General features: G+C 43.7%; 1 protein-coding gene across 1 annotated transcript; it reads right to left on the reverse strand.

Moving 5' to 3' along the window:
- Positions 1-718: 718 nt before the first annotated feature.
- LOC310635873 (uncharacterized protein) lies at positions 719-10,487 on the reverse strand. The gene is made up of 5 exons (XM_083355214.1): positions 9,889-10,487; positions 8,856-8,970; positions 8,666-8,733; positions 5,730-5,859; positions 719-3,274 (listed from the first exon to the last, which is right to left on the reverse strand). Exons 1-5 carry the CDS (start codon positions 10,294-10,296, stop codon positions 1,143-1,145), a joined length of 2,853 nt encoding a protein of 950 aa, XP_083211340.1. The 5' UTR covers positions 10,297-10,487; the 3' UTR covers positions 719-1,142.
- Positions 10,488-20,567: the final 10,080 nt, after the last annotated feature.

Here is a 20,567-nt window from a genome sequence, read left to right on the forward strand (position 1 = left end):
AAGGGGAGGATATATATATATACCCTGCCCTCTGGTGCTTTGCAGAATAATTTGATCCCTTCTTCTTTGTGACAGCCTCTGAAATACTGGAATACTGCTATCACGTCACTCCTGTTTCTTCTTTTCTTTAGACTAACCAAAGACAAGTCCTGCAGCCGTTCTTCATGTTTGTCTCCAGGCCTTTGATCATCTTAGTTGCTCTCCTTTGACCCACTATTGACACCCACACCTGAAGCCCTTATAAACACTTAACCTGACATCCTCTAAACTCTGCTGAAGATGTTACCTGGCCTGGTAACGAAATGTTCAGAAACCAACTCACTAGCTTGGAGAACAAACCTTCACCCTCATCCTACACCCAAGCTACAGATATTCGCCACTATTGCAGAAATGAAAGTGTTGACAGCCCTTATAATTAATATTCAATGATGGAGATATAAATTAAGCGGCAAAAAGAGCAAAGTCAAAGGCCAGAGTCATTGTTATGTAACTATGTTAGGTGCTTCTAGTGGCCAATAAATTTAGAGATGCAAAAAGTGAAGGGTGTAAAGTGGGTCTTCCAAAAAGATTATATTTAGGGCTCTGTATGGACAAATCCTCAACATTATTCAAAAAAACCCAATTGTCATTATTTTTCTCCACTCTCTTCAGATTCATCGTTCCTTATCTTCCCTAAATTCCCTAACATTTCATTTATGCACAGTAATAAATAGCTCAAGCGTCCCAAATTTTTGACAATTTGTTTATACGATTCTTTTCTGTGCTCATAAAGGGACTGATGTTGAGTACAGCCCTATCCACACATTGGACAAATGTACGATTTTCCCCCAGTGTGGCTCCATTTATGGGAAATGAGGGAACTTGACACAGTGAAATATCTTCCACACTCCGAGCACTTATACGGCTTCTCCCCTATGTCGATTCTGTTATGTTCAGTAAAATGATGTTTTTCACTGAAGGTCTTCCCACATTCCTAGCATGCATTCGGTTTCTCGCCAGTTTGGATCCTTTTATGGGAAGGAAGATGTTTTGCCAAACGGAAACTTTTCCCCGCACTCCAAGCATTTATACGGTTTCTCCCCAGTGTGGATTCTGTTGTGTACAATATATTGATATCTTTGTCTGAAGCTTTTTACACAGTTCTAGCATTTGCAGGGTTTCTTCCCGGTATGGGTCATTTTGTGAGCAGTAAGAGAACTTGAAACTGTGAAGCCCTTTCCACACTCTGAGCATTTATACGGTTTCTCCCCAGTGTGGATTCTGTTATGTACAATATATTGACATTTTTGTCTAAAGCTTTTTGCACAATTCTTGCATTTGTAGGGTTTCTCCCCAGTATGGATCATTTTGTGAGCATTAAGATAACTTGAAATTCTGAAGCCCTTTCCACATTCCAGGCATTTATATGGTTTTTCTCCAGTGTGGATTCTGTTATGTACAATATATTGACATTTTTTTCTGAAGCTTTTAGCACAGTTCTTGCATTTGTAGGGTTTTTCCCTGGTGTGGATCATTTTGTGAGCAGTAAGATAACTTGAAGTTGTGAAGCTCTTTCCACACTCCAGGCATTTATATGGCTTTTCTCTGGTGTGGATTTTTTTATGAGAAGTGAGGGAACTTGAATTAGTGAAGAGTTTTCCACACTCTGTACATTTATATGGTTTCTCTCCAGTGTGGTTTTGGTTATGTACAACATATTGACATCTTAGTCTAAACGCCTTTCCACACTTGGGACATTTATATGGTTTTTCCCCAGTGTGGATTCTTTTATGGAGAGTCAGGGAACTTGAACTTGTGAAGCATTTTCCACACTCCTGGCATTTATATGGTTTCTGTCCTGTATGAATCCTTGCATGGGAAGTAAGGTTTTTTGCAGAACGGAAGCTCTTTCCGCATTGCTTGCATTCATACGGTTTTTCTCCGGTGTGGATTCTTTTATGGTGAGTGAGGGAAGTTGAATTAGTGAAGCATTTTCCACACTCCGTACATTTATAAGGTTTTTCTCCTGTGTGGATTCTGTTATGTACAACGTATTGATATTTTTGTCGGAAGCTTTTTGCACAGTTCTTGCATTTGTAGGGTTTCTGCCCGGTATGGATCATTTTGTGAGCAGTAAGATAGCTTGGACTAGTGAAGCATGTTCCACACTCCTGGCATTTATATCGTTTTTCCCCGGTGTGGATTCTTTTATGGATAGCCATGTACCTTGAAGTACTGAAGCATTTTCCACACTCCTGGCATTTATATGGTTTCTGTCCTGTATGAATCCTTGCATGGGAAGTAAGGTTTTTTGCAGAACGGAAGCTCTTTCCGCATTGCTTGCATTTATACGGTTTTTCTCCGGTGTGGATTCTTTCATGGTGATTGAGGGAAGTTGAATTAGTGAAGCATTTTCCACACTCCATACATTTATATGGTTTTTCTCCAGTGTGGATTCTGTTATGTACAACATATTGATATTTTTGTCTGAAGCTTTTTGCACAGTTCTTGCATTTGTAGGGTTTCTCCCCGGTATGGGTCATTTTGTGAGCAGTAAGATAACTTGAAGTTGTGAAGCTCTTTCCACACTCCGGGCATTTATATAGTTTTTCTCTGGTGTGGGTTCTGTTATGGTAAGTGAGGGAACTTGAATTAGTGAAGTGTTTTCCACACTCCCTACATTTATATGGTTTCTGTCCAGTGTGGTTTCGGTTATGTACAGTGTACTGATATTTTTGACTGAAGGTCTTTTCACACTTGGGACATTCATATGGTTTCTCACCTGGGTGACTCCTAAAATGGGAAGTGAGGCTTTGTGGAAAACTGAAGCTCTGTCCGCATTGCTTGCATATGTACGGTTTTTCTCCTGTGTGGATCCTTTTATGGGAAGTAAGATCATTTGAGTCTCTGAAGCTTTTCCCACAATCCAGACATTGACATGGTTTCTCTCCTTGTATTCTCTGAGGCAAAGTAACCGAGGAGGTCCTTCGGAAATGTTTTTCATGTTCATGTGGTTTCTCTATCACGTGGCTTCCGCAACCGTCGTATAATCCTGATTCGTCTGCAGGTATTTTTCCACACTCCAGCCAAGCCTCTTTTTCTGGCTGAGCATCGTTGCCGGAGAAATCACTGACAGCTATATGTGGTAAAGGAGAGCATTTCTCTAGCTCCCCCTTTAATTGTTTTTCCTCAGAATCTTGCTTTCCAAAAAATGTCTCTGCGTGTTTTATTCTGCCTTTTTGCAATGCTGCTGCTGATTCTTGGCCAGAATCCATCCTCCTCCATTCATCACCAGCTTGGAGCAGAAAAAAAAAGAAAAAAAGAAAAGTTGACATAAAGTGAGATGCAAACAGGATCAAGACCCCTCATTGTTGCATCTCTTATTTGAACATTAATTATGCCCCCCCCTCTCAAATCTTCTTCCTTTTAGCTCTTTTTGTGATTCTTCTGCCTGTGTCTATCAGGGTATGTTCAAAACCTGGGGTGATGCCTGGTATTGGTGCCAGGTCCCCAAAGAATATTATTGTTTCCTTATGCCTATTCCTGAATCTGTAACTTTTCTTTGTGGCCTGCCATTCTGTTGGGAAGGGGGATGACTTGGGGATACTTTGCACTGTCCTGCTATGGTGCCCTTCCCCCAGGGGATGGAATGTATCACCCTTATCTGAGAGATGGTTGCGCTTGGAGCCAGAAGCAAATGAAAGTGAGAGAGACCTTGAAAGAATGCGCCAAAGAAGCCAGTTAAAACACTATTCCACCTGTGGATTGGCTGGAATTCAAATGAACACTGGACTCTGGGGGGGAGGAGTATTGAATAATGCTTTTATTATATCGCTTCCACGGGTTTTTCCTCAGACCTCGTCTTGTTTTCCCTGCTATCACTAGCCCCTAATAAAAGTTCCTTTTGAGACAATGTCTGTTTCAAGAGTTCTGCTTTATTGGGTGGCTTAGCTGAGGCAGCTCCTTACAATTGGGTTGATATAAGAGCTGATGTTGGGGTCTCTCTTGTCCTCCATGTTTTCTTTAAGATGTTTCTTTACCCAAACTAGATAACATCATCAGTGCTAGTAAGGAGTAGGGTTTGTTCTCACTCCTTACTGGCGCTGATGATGTTACCCAGATTGGGTAATGAAACATCTGTAAGAAAACAACCAAGCTCAGAAAGCACCGAGGATCCCTCATTTCAACCATGAGCTGCAAATATGCTCACTTATTACAATCATGTAGACCAGGGGTCTCCAACCTTTGGGCCACAGCCCACTACCGGGCTATGTTTGTTGGCCACCGGGCCACATGAGTGGCTTGCCAGTATGCATGTGTGTGTCTGCGCGCACCCACCCTCCTACTTATCTTAGAGTCGCCATGAGCATTGCTGAGGTGGTACTGTTGCCACGAGCATCATGTGGGCGCTAGCATCAATGGGAGCGTCATGTGGACCTTAGCGTCACCGTGTAGCATGGGTGCTAACATTGTCGCGAGCATCACATGGACCTTAGTGTTGCTGTGAGCGTTTTTTGTCCATGTGGCCCCATTTGCATGTGCACATGACCGTATAAAGACACCTGCCCCTCCCTTTCCCTCCAGGCCACCAACCCAGAAAAGTTGGGGACCTCTGATTTAGACTTTTGTGGTGGGGCACCATCTGGTCTACTGCTCCAGATTCAGTTCCAAGGAAGCAAGAGGGATTTTCGACAACTACCTCTATTTAATAATGGGCTTGATGATGGGGCACCCATTGGTTTAATTTCAATCTGGACATGCTGATGGATTTGAACCTGGGAACTCATCTCAAGGAGGGAGCCCTGCACTGAAAAAAATAGTACTCAGACGGGGTATGTTCATTCATCCTTAGATGCCCCTGCATTTTCCGGGCAGAACTTACAAAAGGAAGCCTTGGAAAAAATTGGGGGTGGGTGGGAAGAACCCCTGGAGTGGAAGGTCCCATTACCTGAGAACCTGTCCCATCAGAGAGCCCAATTCTCTAATAGCCAAATCCCTGTAACACTATTAGGACTTCCAAATGCCATCATTACAGATAGAAAAAGCATTCAAATAAAGAGCAGTTAAGGAAACATCAGAGGAAACATTCAGGGAGGTTTTAGGAGAAAACCTAACATTCATTGGAAAGTGGGGGGTCAATAACCAGCAGAGACCCAAGAGAAATAAATCCAATTTGAAACTTGTCTATTTTCTTCCCGCCCCAAATATTTCCCATTTACTCTTTGTTTTTCTCAAACCAAAATAACATGGTTGGAGAGAGGGGGGGAGAGAGAGAGAGGGGGGGAGGAAGGAGGGAGAGAGTGAGGGAGAGAGGGAAAGAGAGAGGGTTTGGCTGGAGAGATTGTTTAATTCTATGAACTGGTGTCTGGGAATCTCAAGAGTTACTTTTGCTTCAACATTACCATGCCATGTATTCAATATAAGTGTAAGATTTTCGGAAAGGGAATTAATCTGGATTTTTATTTGGATCCTTGAGCTGGATGTTGACAAGTGATTCCCTTAACAACTACATAGATAGACAGATAGATAGATAGATAGATAGATAGATAGACAGACAGACAGACAGACAGACAGACAGACAGACAGACAGATAGATAGATAGATAGATAACTTCCTTGGAATAGAAAAAGGCTAGATCTCTTCCTGCTTCTTCCCAAGAGATGACATCTCTTTGGAGACCTTTTAATAAGAAAAAGCAGATGGCATTTGATTATTAAATTCTCTGATGGGCGAGTAGCAAATTTGCTTACCCAGAGACGCCACATTCCTATAATTTTCCAGCATGACTTCCCAATGGAGTGCTTTTTGGTCAGAATCCAGCTGAGACCACTCCTCCTTGGAGAAATACACGGCCACCTCCTCGAAGGACACAAGACCCTCCTGCACAGGGAAACAAAGAACCAAAAAAGGTCAAGGACGATTTGTAAGGTCTATCCCATTACGTACAAATTCCCAAAGCAAAGACATGCACTAAGTTGAATGGCTGTGCTTGGTAGGAGTTCAAGGTTTAGGTGAAAAAAATAGATCAAAAGCCTTTGAGTGAAGAAATAGTTCAGGCAAGCTTAATCGATGATTGATGTGGCAAGACTTTCAGTGCCATTCAGTGAATGGATCTACCTTATGGATCTACCATCTCTCACTCACTTTATATCTATATATATCTATCCATCTCTTTCTCTCTCTCTTTAGCTATTTATCTCTGTCTCTATGTAGCTATTATCATCTCTCTCTCTCTCTCTCTCTCTCTCTCTTATCTATCTGTCTATCTATATATATCTATCATGCTCTATCATTTCTATTATCTATAACTTATCATCTACCTATCTATCTAATCTATCATCTCTATTTATAACTATCATCTATCTATCTAATTTATTATCATCTCTCTCTATCATCTATCATATAACTATCATCTATCTACCTATCTTTCTATCTAATCTATTATCATCTCTATCATATAACTATTATCTATCTATCTATCTATCTATCTATCTATCTATCTATCTATCTATCTATCCATCCAGCCATCCATCTATCTCTATCTGAGTCATTGGCTGAAGTGAGGACGAGAAAGCAGAGAAAAATTCTTGGGATTGAAAGAAATTTTACAAAGCAAGATAGTTTGGCCTCCAAATCCAGACATGAATCAGAGGATTAGAAATTATTTTGCAAGCCAAATGTTCTTTGATTACATGCATGACAATTTTTACTTAGAGATTTTTGCATTTGGCTACCTTCACTGGATTTTAATCTTCTGCCTTATCTTTTAATCTTTTCACTGGTTGTAGACAAGACTTTTAAAAAATGGTATTGCGCTATTTGAGTATTTATGTATTTTTGAACAAACTTGCACAATTCCAAGTCAAAAAGTTACAAAACGAACAGGTGCAGTTTAGCACTTGCTGCCCATGTGATATTCCCATCTCTTGAAAGACTCTTTAAGAAGTTAGCGTGTGTAAACTAATAGTAGGAAAAGTATCCAGAAAAAGGGAGAGTTAAGTACTGGTCTTAAAAAAAAGTTGTCTTAATATAAATCTCAAGGTAGATTTTACAATCCATTGTATCCAAACAATAGACCTCAGAGGGGCCTAAGGCAACTGAGAGCAACTTGAATCTTCTATTCCCCATACCACGTTGCTCAGGAATACAAAAATATCCAAGCCAGAAGAAGAAAGAATTATAGAATCATAGAGTATCAGAGATGCTCAGATGCTCAGAGCCTTGGTGGAGCAATGGGCTAATGCCTCCTTAAGTAACACCAGCTGCCTGCAATTAGTGCAGGTTCGCATCCCACCAGGCTCAAGGTTGACTCAGCCTTCCATCCTTCCGAGGTAGGTAAAAAGAGGACCCAGATTGTTGGGGGCAATTAAGCTGACTTTGTAATAATGCCGCTTGGGGTGTGTGTGAAAGCCCTAATAAGCAGGCATATACATAGAATGAAGGCTACTGCTAAGCTTGTAAGCCGCCCTGAGTCTTCGGAGAAGGGCGGGATATAAATGGAATTAAAATAAATAAAAATAAATGGAAGGAGCCTTGGAGGTCCTCTATTCCAACCCTCTGCTCAAGCAGGAGGCCCTATACCATTCTGGAGAAATATTTGTCTAATCTCTTCTTGAAAACCTCAAGTGATGTGAGCATCCACAGCTTCTGGAGGCAAGCCGTTCCAATGATTAATTGTTCTCACCATCAGGAAATTCCTCCTTAGTTCTAGGTTGCTTTTCTCCTTGATCATCTTCCATTTGTTACTTTTGTTCTTGCTCTCACTTGCTTTGGAGAATGGCTTGATCCCCTCTTGGCTATGACTGCTGTCATGTCACCCCAATCCTTTTCTTTGCTAGACTAGACATATCTAGTTTCCACAATCATTCATTGTACAGTTTAGCCTCCAAACCTCTGATCATCTTTGTTGCTCTTCTCTGTATTTTTCTTCCAGAATGGAAGGAAAGAGTGCTCTGTATACCATTGTGACTTCCTGAAGGAAAGGGAGAATTTGAATCTAATAAGTAACCCTTTAGTAAAACGACACCTAGAATACTGCATCCAGTTTTGGTCACCATAGTATTAAAAAAGACATTGAGACTCTGGAGAGAGTGCAGAGAAGAGCAACAAAGATGATTAGGGGACTGGAGGCTCAAACATATGAAGAACGGTTACAGGAACTGGGCATAGCTAGTCTAGTGAAGAGAAGGACCAGAGTTGACATGAAAGCAGTGTTCCAATATTTGAGGGGCTGTCACCGAGAGGAGGGGATCAACCTATTCTCCAAAACACCTCAAGGCCAGACAAGGAATAACGGATGGAAACTGATCAAGGAGAGATTCAACCTAGAAATAAGGAGAAATTTTCTGACAGTGAGAACAATCACTCAATGGAACAGTTTGCCTTCAAAAGTTGTGGGAGCTTCACCACTGGAGGCTTTCAAGAAGAGACTGGACTGCCATCTGTCAGAAATTGTATAGGATCTCCTGCTTGGGCGGGGGTTTGCCTAGACCAGGGAACCTTGGCTCTTTTATAACTTGTGGTCTTCAATACTGAGAATTCCTGAACCAGCCAAGCTGACTCAGGAATTCTGGGAATTGAAGTCCACAAGTCATAAAAGTGCCAAGGTTCCCTACCGCTGACATAGATGAACTAGGTCCCTTCCAACTCAGTTATTCTATTTTATTAGTGAATTTGCTCCTCTTACTTGAGTTGCAGGTTCAACTACTGTCTCAGCTGCACCATACAGAGTAGACAACTCCACTGGAGTCTTCCCTGTGAGGAAAAACAGAATTTTAAAAAGCATAATTAATAACATAGGAAGTGACATTTTACAGAAGAGGAGAGAGTTTCTGGAGAACTGAGGACTTTCTGGAGAATTGAGGACCTTTGATTACCTCCCAAGGTGTCCAGACTTGGATCTTCCAGATAAATGCTCCTCAAAAACAACTCCTGAGGAGAATTTGATGGATTCCTTTTTCTCTCAGAATCTCTGATGTCGTTTGTGAAAGACTTGAAACAGGAGACAGGAGAAAAGAAGAATTAGTGGACATCACACAACACAAAGTGGATTCTTGAAAGTCTCCAATGTTCACCAGAGAGGCTGGAAAATAAGAAAGGAATGTCTGTCATTTTTTATAACAGGTAATGAAACAATATCCTACAAGAATTAGTGAAACATCTTCACATATTATGAATTCCAGAAACCTGGTAGGGAGATGTCTATGGAGATTCTCAGACATTCAGGTCATGGTTGTCCGAAAGATGCTTTTTCAAGAGGCAACTGGACTTTCTATTTTTTCTCTTTGAAGAAATTTTGCTTCTCATCCAAGAAATGTCTTCAGCTGTGAGTGGATGGTTCACAATGGAAGGATTTATATTCCTTGCAGGCAGCTGGTCATTTTCATTGTTTTAGAAATGCTGAGGACACTTGGAAGTTTATCTGTGTCTCAGGGCCAGCTGAGTAGCACAAATGGGTGTAAACCCTTCTTGGAACTCCTGAAAGGACTGTGTTGTAGACGGGAAATAAATGATGTCGTATCCCTCCCCGTCTATTAAGAGAGGGCTATTCAACATCATCTATCTCCACTCTACAACACAGTCCTTTCAGCAGATCCAAGAAGGCTCCACAACCATATGCCCCACTCAGGTGACCCTGAGAACACAGATAAACTTCCAAGTGGCCTGAATGACTCTCCAAAAGAATGCAAATGTCCAGCTTTCTGCAAGGAGTATAAATCCATCCATTCCCCACCATTCCATTAGAGCTGAAAAAGCTTCTTGGATAAGAAGAGAAACATCTTCAATGAAAAAAGTCCAGTTGCCTTGTGAAAAAAGCACCTTTGGGACTGGTAGGGAGGGGTGAAGAATTCAACCACATTTTTTATTCCAGTCAACCCCTTCTGGGCTCCCAGAGTGAAGGTCTCTCACCTGCTCCTTCTGCTCCCCTGCCTGGCTCAAGAGGAGGCCTTCCACCAGGGCCACCGCCTGGGAGCTGGTCTCTGCTTCACACTCTCGCACCCAGTTCTCCATCTTAACGGGCAGAAGGGCCAGAAACTGCTCCAGAACAACCAGGTCCAGCATCTGGGCTTTGGTGTGCTTTTCTGCTTTGAACCATCGATTACAAAAGTCATGGAGTCGGCTGCAAAGTCCTCGGGGATCCTCAGAAGCCTGATATCGTACGCTCCTGAAGTTCCAGGACTGAACTTCTGAAGGGACGATGGTGTCTTCTTCCAGCATCTTCTGCCCAGTTCTTGCCCAGGTCTCCTCACAGCTCCCAGGCCGAACAGCTGAAAGGCCTTTTTCAATTCCCTCACTTGCTAAAGGTTGGGTCTCCATTCTTTCTCTGTCCTGTCACGCAACTCCAAATGGGTCCAGGGCCTCTTATGTGAATCTCCAAGCAACCTTTCATTCAAAGGACTGTTTCTCTTGCTGCAGCTGTGGTGAGAGTTAGACGTTCAGCCCTCTTTAGCCGAGAGATACTTTTATCTATAAAATTATATGATGAGTACAAATGGCTTCCGGTTTGTGTTTCTAAGATGGAAAAGAAAATAAATTCAGAACAGAACTGAATAATAGAGTTGGAAGAGATCTTGGAGGTCTTCTAATCCAACCCTAATGTAATCAAGGAGAACAGTAATCTAGAATTAAGGAGAAATTTCCTCACACTTAGAAGAATTAATCAATGGAACGACTTGCCTCAAGAAGTTGTGAATGCTCTAACAATGGAAATTTTTAAGAAGAGACTGGACAATCATTTGTCTCAAATGGTATAGGGTTTCCTGCCTGAGCAGGGGGCTGGACTAGATGACCTCCAAGGTCCCTTCCAACTTTATTATTATTATTATTAAACTTTTATTCATAAAAACATGAAACTCAGTCAACTGAACACTCAAATTGACCGGCACTAATGGTTGACACGGTTGCTGCCAGCATCCTAGGTATCAATCAGGTATCTCCTTAAAATCTAAGATGTTTCAAGTAGTGCAGTTTTTTGTAGCTTTGCTGGAGTTATTGCAGGAAGCTGCAATTTCTTGATGTATTTTGCAAAGTTTTTTGACATAGTTCCCAGTGCCCCGATGACAATGGGTATCACTGTTACATGTTTCATCCATAATCGTGCAATTTTGATGGCCAGGTCGCAGTATTTCATAATTAATTCTTCTTCTTCTTCCTCTTCCTCTTCTTCTTATATTACTACTACTACTACTACCATATTCCATGAATGCTGAATTAGTGTATGTGGAGCATTTTCTATTTCTGTTTTTTTTTTCACAAGGAAGGTCTTGCTTTTAAAAAACTAAACCTACATTCATCTCCAGGTGGGTTCATGCAACATGTCAAAAGTCCAAAAAAATTAGTCAACCAGAACATCTGTGTTCACCTCAAAAGAAATGCAAGAACATGACTCTGGCTTAGGATGCTCCATTACCCTTTTTCAGGACTGACTTTTGGGGAGCCAAGCCAGACTCTTACATGCAGGCAGGTTCACACAACATGCCCTGAAGCCCCAAAGGGTCAGCCAAAGGGAGGAGCCAACTTCACCCCCAAACAGGGTCTGGAGATACTGTCCTGCTTCACTCCCCCTCCCAAGACAGGTTTCATTGTGAAGGATTTGGCTCTTTTCAGCCTCATCCAGCACCTAGTGCGAATCCGGACCAGGTGTCTTCTGTCTTGCAAAGCTTTTCTTATCTCTTGCTTGAGATTTGCAAGGCAAATCTTCCTTCTCCTCCCCTTCCTCCCTCCCCCACCTCCAGCTGTTCCCAAAAAAGCAGGCGGGAAGGACTTCCCCAGTCCCCATCTCTTTCCTGGGAATCCTGAGTTTCGTCGGGGAGGGGGCAACAAGGCTGGTCTGGTCCTCTGCTTCCCCCTCCCCACCCTGTTGGGTGAATGGAAAGGGGCAGCTGGGGAGCATGGGATTGGGCTCTCCCACTCTTGGGACTCAGAAGACTGAACTTGGATGAGGACTTGGCATGTGTCCCTCCCTCCTCCAGGGCGAGGACCCTCCGCCTCCCTTTGCATGGGAAGAGAGACCCCCCCTTCTCCTCCCTTAGGGCCACATCTGGCTGTCTCCCCTGCAAGACATGCCCGCAGCCCTCTTTTACCTGCAGCAAAGGGTGATGGAGAGAGAGTGCAGCGTCCTAGAGAGGCTGTGATGTCATTTCCTTCTCTGCTCCTCCTCCGGAAAGCCAGCTGTGTTCCCATCGTTTGGCAGAGGGAGCCCCCTGGTGGATGCCTTGTGCAACGCAGGTGCTCAAGGTAACGAGAAGAGAAAGGCTGCATTTTCCGTGAGAGGCTGTCGTGTCCTCTCCAAAACGTCTTGCCCTCCTTTCTTCTCTTTTTTTTATAGAGGCTGTTACAAAAGGAAAGGTACTTTTTAGGTCGGGACACACACACACACACACACAAAGAAACAAACAAACAGAACCCGACACCATTTCTGACAGATGGCAGTCCAGTCTTTTCTTGAAAGCTTCCAGTGATGAAGCTCCCACAACTTCCGAAGGCAGGCTGTTCCATTGGTTGATTGTTCTCCTTGTCAGAATATTTCCCCTTAAGGCAGTCAATGTATTGTTGTTGGTGGTGTTAGTTGTGAAGTCATGTCTGATCCATTATGACCCCATGGACAACGTTCCTCCAGGCCTTCCTGTCCTCTACCATCTTCTGGAGTCTATTTAGGCTCACTCCTACTGCTTCAGTGACTCCATCCAGCCACCTCATTCTCTGTCGTCCCCCTCTTCTCTTGCCCTCAACCTTTCCCAGCATTAGGCTCTTCTCCACGGAGTCCTTCCTAGGTGGTCAAAGTATTTGAGTTTCAACTTCAGGATCTAGCCTTCTAAAGAGCAGTCAGGTTTGATCTCCTCTGACCAGTTTGATCGCCTTGCAGTCCAAGGGACTCGCAGGAGTGTTCTCCAGCACAATAGTTCAAAGGCCTCAATTCTTTTGCACTCAGCCTTTCTTATGGTCCAACTTTCACTGCCATACATTGCCACTGGGAAGACCATAGCCTTGACTATACGCACTTTTGTTAGCAGGGTGATGTCTCTACTTTTTAATGTGCTGTCTAGATTTGCCATGGCTTTCCTCCCCAGGAGCAAGCGTCCTTTAATTTCTTGGCTACAGTCCCCATCTGCAGTGATCTTGGAGCCCAGGAAAATAAAATCTGTCGCTACCTCCATTTCTTCCCCATGTCAGAATCCATTTATATCATATTCATAAATGGAATGTTTCAAACATTATCCCATGGATTCTGTCATCTCCCGAAGAGAAGAGGATAGATGTGTATTGAACCGGCAATAGGCATTTCAAAGGAAAGGAGAAGCCTTTTGAACTGGGGAAACAAAAGGGGGGGCTAGCATCTGGGTTTTGTCACGGTAGACAGCAATAAACAAAAGGGTCCTAACTTCCTCTTTCCCACGAGATGGATGATACGAGAGGAAGGATGGGGGGGGGACTGACCAAATGGGGATTAAGGGGGGTTAAACCGGGAATTCTTTATAAGGGTTTACATCGTGGAAATATTAAGCCCTGTCTCATTTCCTACAACCGAGCATGTCATAGTAAAGATTTCTTTTGGACTAAAACCCTGACTCCAAGAGTTTTGTCTTCCTAAGACGTGGTTTGGGGTGGGTCCTGACATTAGACAGGGCTTGCAACGAAAATCAACCCGGGAAGAAGAACCTTACCGGGGGATTTTGCAAATAAATATGATGTCTGACGATGAAGCAAGAAGGGAAGAAAGCCCCACGGAGAAGGAGCCTTCCCCCCAGCCGAACTCCCAGAAACATTGGGAAGCTGAGGCATCATATTCCTCCTGGGAGGAAACGGAGCAGCACGAACAAAAACCCCGGTGGTCGATGGGCGTTGGAAGGAAAAGTGAGTGGAAAAAGGCTTCGAGAGAAGTGACCCTGAGACGGAGCGACCACCAACCGGAATGGAAACAAGAGATGGAGAACTCCCTGCACGCCAGTGAGGAAGAGCGGATTCTGGAAAAAGCTATTGACTTGATGAAAACAACCCTGAGCTCACTAAGGGAGGAGAGAGCTGGAAACCACAACACCTGGGGTCGCAACTGGAGGGGTAACGGAAGGGACCCAACACCTGAAACCCCAGGGCTGCCCAATGGAACAGGAGCCGCTGACTCAGCGGTACCCACCCCCCCCAGACCCACAGATGGGGATCGAGATGAGGAGCGATACACTCCGCGGCGCAGACAACGCTCCAGCCAAAGATTCCCACCCCTGGAAGCAAAATTCAAGGGGGAGCCATCACGACTGGGATTTTTCCTAACCCAAGTCCTCAGCTACATGGAAGAGTACGGACGGGACATCCCCAGTGACAAAACACGCATCCGAATTGTGCAATCTGCCCTGGACGGGACGGCCGCAGACTGGGTGGTGAACCTGCATGACTCCAACGCCCCAGAACTCAACGACTTCAACCGATTCATGTCATCCTTGAGACGACGATTTGAGGACCCTTTGGCTGACCGGAAGGCCCGGGAGAGAATCAAGACGGTGAGGCAGGGCAGGAGAACAGTGGCCAAATATACCCAAGAATTCCGAGCCATCGCCAGCAAGCTGAACTGGCCAGAAGACATCCTCCTCAGCCATTTCAAAGACGGTCTAAACTACGACCTGTATGACGCTTGCCTGCCTCGGGGAGACCCCTACCATCTCGATGACTGGTATGTCCTGGCAGAGGAAGTGGAAATAGACCTATTGAAAAGACAACGCAGAGGAAAACCATGGGGCCGCCCGCCACTCGAGCAAACACGTGAGGGGGAAAACCCACCGGCCATGGCTAAAAAATCAAAGGGATGTTTCAATTGCGGGAGAGAGGGCCACCGTGCTGCAGAATGTCGTTCGAAAGCCCCTCCACGCAAAACAGAGGCACCATCTTCCAAAAAGCTGGGGAAGTCTCAAGGCAACCCAAAAGAATCTTCCATGAAGGGGACAGAGGCTGTAGAGTCCACAATTTCTGCCAAAACCTGGGATTGGACTCCGGCCTACACTGCAGGGGCGGTGGACACCTCGGAAGACAGCTCAGAGGGAGAACCTTTGGTAAGTGGACCTCTTCCACCCATACTTAAGACAGTAACTATATTAGCTTCATCTGCACCAAAAGCAAATGAAATAAAAGCTTTGATAGACTCTGGCTGCATCCGCTGCCTCATCAGCCCAACACTGGTGGAGGAACTGAGCATCCCAGTGAGGAGGCTAAAACAACCAATCTCCTTCAGTGAATTAGACGGGTCTATAGCAGGGGGGGGACCAGCTACCCTAGCCACTCTACCACTCCACATGTCCCTGGGGTCCCATGAGGAAGACATAACATTTATAGTGGCCCCAGGCATGGCATGCCCAATGATTTTAGGACTGGAATGGCTGAAGAAATGGAACCCCGGGATAAACTGGAGGACTGCAGAACTCAACTTCCCAAAAGGGGAACAGGAAAACGTAAAACCCCCAAACACCCCCCCAACCCAGAGGGAGGAAAAAGCAGCAGTGGGGGAAGAGAAGGGGCTAACAGAGATACCGGAGGAATACAGGGACCTGGCTGAGGTTTTCAGTGAGGAAAGAGCAGATGAGCTCCCCCCCCACCGCCCCACAGACTGCACCATAGAATTCAAACCTGGGGCAAAACTCCCAAAACCCAGGATGTATGCCATGAGCCCAAGGGAAATGGCAGAAATGGAAAGATACATAAAGAAAAACTTAGAAAGAGGATTTATTGAGCCTGCCAAACCCAAAGTAGCCGCCCCGGTTCTGTTCAGGGAGAAGAAGGATGGTTCCTTTCGTTTGGTTGTAGATTACCGGAACCTAAATACAATTAGTGAATGTAATCTATACCCCCTTCCCCTAATGAAGGATATGCTATCCCACCTATCGAAAGGAAAGATCTTTACCAAACTAGACCTGAGGGAAGCATACTACCGTATTAGGATTAAGGAAGGAGACGAATGGAAAACTGCATTCAACTGCCCAATGGGGTGCTATCAATTCAAAGTATTGCCATTTGGACTGCAAGGGGCCCCCGCAGTCTTTATGCAATTAATTAATGACGTACTGAGAGAGCACCTATATAAGGGGGTCCTGGTTTACCTCGATGACATCCTTATCTTCACAGAAACCAAAGAGGAACATATCAAACTAGTCAGAGCAGTCCTGAAGAAATTGCGAGCTGCCCATTTATATGCTAAATTATCGAAGTGTGAATTTCATAAGGAAAAAATCGACTACCTGGGATATCGCATATCCCCAGAGGGCATCGAAATGGACCCAGAGAAGGTCAGGGCAGTACTAGAGTGGGCACCCCCCCCCGCACACGGAAGCAATTGCAAAGTTTCCTGGGGTTTGCAAATTTCTACCGCCAATTCATCCCTGCATTTGGCCAAATAGCCATGCCCCTCACAAATTTGTTGAAAACGAAGGGGGGGTCACCCGTGAAACCCAGCCAGCCTCTGAAATGGTCAATGGAATGTCAAGCAGCATTTGAGAGGCTAAAGAGACTCTTTTCTGCGGAACCTGTACTTAAACACCCAGATCCCAACAAACCTTTTGTAATACAGGCAGATGCGAGCGACGTAGCAGTCGGAGCCGTATTACTACAAGAAAATGATGAGGGGGCGTTGCAACCTTGCGCATATACATCCAGGAAACTTACAGAAACTGAACAACGATGGCCAATATGGGAGAAGGAAGCATTCTCATTAAGGTGGTCATTATTAACTTGGCGTCAATTTTTGGAAGGAAATAAAATACCTTTTCAAGTCTGGACTGACCACAAAAATTTAGAAGCACTAAAAACGCCCAGGAAGCTCACTCCTAAGCAAGCCCGCTGGTCCCAACACTTTCACCGATTCAATTTCACTCTCAAACACTTACCGGGGGGAAAGAACTTCCTGGCAGATGCATTATCCCGCATGCCCCAATATAACAGCACAAGAGTTACTGACTTTAAACCACTTGTACCGGAACAACAACTGGCAGCACCAGTCACCACCAGGGCACAAGAAAAAATGAAACCGAAGGTAGATAGCCAAACTGGAATAGAATTCAGGAAATCTTTGGAAAGTGATGAATGGTTCCAGAAAAATAAACATGTGTGCACAATTAAAGATGGACTGCCGTGGGTGGGGGAGAAGCTATATATACCTGCCACACAGAGAATCAATTTCATGCAACTGTGCCATGATACAAAATCAGCAGGACACTTTGGCTTTGTAAAAACCTTACACTTAACTAAAAGGCAATTTTGGTGGCCATCTATGAAAAAGGACATAGAAAGCTATGTGGGTAGCTGTCAAATTTGCGCAATGGCCAAGAGGTTACAAGGGAAATCGCCAGGACTGTTACAACCAGTGGCGAATCCCTCAGCCCCATGGAAAGAAATAGCCATGGATTTTATTGTGGAACTACCAGAAAGCAACGGAAACACCGTTATCTGGACTGTTACTGATCTGTTCTCTAAGCAAGTCCATTTCATACCTTGCCCAAAAATTCCTACTGCAAAAACATTAGCAAAACTTTTTGTACAACATATTTACAGATTGCATGGAGCACCACTACGCATCATATCTGACAGAGGGGTGCAATTTACCTCAGCATTCTGGAAGGAATTTTTATCTCTGTTAGGAACCACCCAAGGACTGACATCTAGTCATCACCCTCAGGGTAATGGTCAATCTGAAAGGGCTAACTCTGTACTTGAACAATATTTAAGATGTTATGTACATTTTCAGCAGAACAATTGGACAGACCTGCTGCCTTTCGCAGAAGTGGCATATAACAACGCAATTCACTCCAGCACAGGTTACACTCCTTTTCAAGTAGCCACAGGCCAGAGCTTCAACCCCATACCTGATCTAACTCCAAAAGAACCGGTAATTCCAGAACTAAAGGAATGGATTGCTCAGTTACAATACACCTGGCCTATTGTCAGAAAAGCATTAACAGAGGCTAGATTAGCACACAAGACACAGGCAGACAAGAAAAGATCTGATCCCACACCGTTCAAGGTGGGAGAGATGGTATATCTGTCTACAAAATACCTTAAGTCTCTCCAACCCTGTAAAAAACTAGGACCAAAATACATTGGACCTTTTCCAATTAAAAGAATCATAAACCCAGTAACAGTTGAATTAGAACTACCTAAAAATCTTAGACGAATACACCCAATCTTTCACTGCAGTCTAATAAAGAGAGAACAACAATCTCCCCTACGAACAAAAATTCCACCACCACCACCTCCCATCATGGTGGAAGGAGAACAACATTTCGAGGTGAAGGAAATTCTGGATTCCAGGAGACATCATGGAACAACTCAATATCTAGTGGCTTGGAAACACCTCCCCTCCTCAGAAAATGAATGGGTCAGCAAACACCACGTTAAAGCACCAAAGCTGCTTAAGAGATTTCATACAGAATATCCAAACAAACCGAGTTAACATTTACACATGTTATTTTTTCTTCTCTTTTCTTTTCTCCCCCTACAGATGGACACATCTTTCTTCTAAGGAGAGCGGACTGTCAGAATCCATTTATATCATATTCATAAATGGAATGTTTCAAACATTATCCCATGGATTCTGTCATCTCCCGAAGAGAAGAGGATAGATGTGTATTGAACCGGCAATAGGCATTTCAAAGGAAAGGAGAAGCCTTTTGAACTGGGGAAACAAAAGGGGGGGCTAGCATCTGGGTTTTGTCACGGTAGACAGCAATAAACAAAAGGGTCCTAACTTCCTCTTTCCCACGAGATGGATGATACGAGAGGAAGGATGGGGGGGGGACTGACCAAATGGGGATTAAGGGGGGTTAAACCGGGAATTCTTTATAAGGGTTTACATCGTGGAAATATTAAGCCCTGTCTCATTTCCTACAACCGAGCATGTCATAGTAAAGATTTCTTTTGGACTAAAACCCTGACTCCAAGAGTTTTGTCTTCCTAAGACGTGGTTTGGGGTGGGTCCTGACACCCCATCTATTTGCCAGGAATTGAGAGGGCCAGATGACATGATCTTGGTTTTCTTAATGTTTAGTTTCAACCCAAGTTTTGCACTCTCCTTCTTCACCTGCATCAAGAGGCTCTTTAGTTCCTCTTCATTTTCTGCCATTTGAGTGGTATCATCTGCATATCTTAGGTTGTTGATATTTCTCCCAGAAATGTTAATTCCAATTTTTGATTCATCTAGCCCTGCCTTTCTCATAATGTACTCTGCATATAAGTTAAACAGGCAGGGCGACAGTATACAGCCTTGCCGGACTCCTTTCCCAATTTTAAACCAATCAGCGGTTCCATGTCCAGTTCTCACTGTTGCTTCTTGACCCACATATAGGTTTCTCAAGAGACAAATAAGATGGTCTGGTACTCCCATCTCTTTAAGAACTTGCCACAATTTGCTGTGATCCACACAATCAAAGGCTTTAGCATAGTCAATGAAGCAGAAATAGATATTTTTCTGGAACTTCCTAGCTTTTCTCCACAATCCAGCGTATGTTGGCAATTTGATCTCTAGTTCCTCTGCCTCTACGAAATCCTACCTGTACTTCTGGTAGTTCTCGATCCACATAATGCTGGAGTCTAGCTTGTAGGATTTTAAGCATAACTTTACTAGCATGGGAAATGAGTGCAATGGTGCAATAGTTTGAACATTCTTTGGCACTGCCTTTCTTTGGAATTGGAATGTAAACTGACATTTTCCAATCCTGTGGCCTCTGCTGAGTTTTCCAAATTTGCTGGCAAATTGAGTGTAGCACTTTTACTGCATTGAATAGCTGAGCTGGAATACTGTCACTTCCACTAGCTTGTTGCTCACATTTCCTAAGGTCCATTTCACTTCACATTCTAGGATGTCTGGCTCAGGGTCAGTGACCGCCCCATCGTGGTTATCTGGGACGTTAAGCTTGTTCTTGTATAGTTCTTCTGTGTAGTTTTGCTACCTCTTCTTAATCTCTTCTGCCTCTGTTAGATCCCTACCATTTTGGTCCTTTATCATGCCCATCTTTGCATGAAACTTTGCCTTCATCTCTCCAGTTTTCTTGAAGAGATCTCTGGTCCTCCCTATTCTATTCTTTTCTTTTATTTCTTTGCACTGTTCTTTTAAGAAGGCATTTTTATCTCTTCTAGCTATTCTCTGGAATTCTGTATTCAATTGGATGTATTTTTCTCTTTCTCCCTTGCCTTTCGTTTCCCTTCTTTCCTCAGCTATTTGCAAAGCTTCCTCAGACAGCCATTTTGCTTTCTTGCATTTCTTTTTCTTGGGGATGGTTTTAGTTGCTACCTCTTGTACAATGTTGCAAATTTCCATCCATAATTCTTCAGGCACTCTGTCTATCAGATCTAATTCCTTAAATCTATTTGTCACCTCTACTGTGTGTTCATCAAGGATATGATTTACTTCATATCTGAGTGGCCTAGTGCTTTTCCCTACTTTCTTCTTTGCTCTTCATATTGCTTGAAAGTCAAATTTAGATCTTCTAAACAGACCTAGTGTTTGAAAAGTAGCAGGTTCAATAAAGGAGAATATTTATAGCTCAGGATTGTTTTCTTGCAAATGTTTCATTACCCAAACTAGGTAACATCAGTGCTAGATCAGTATTAGCCAA

Source organism: Vipera ursinii (assembly GCF_947247035.1).
Source record: "Vipera ursinii genome assembly, chromosome: 2".
Classification (NCBI taxonomy): Eukaryota; Metazoa; Chordata; class Lepidosauria; order Squamata; family Viperidae; genus Vipera; species Vipera ursinii.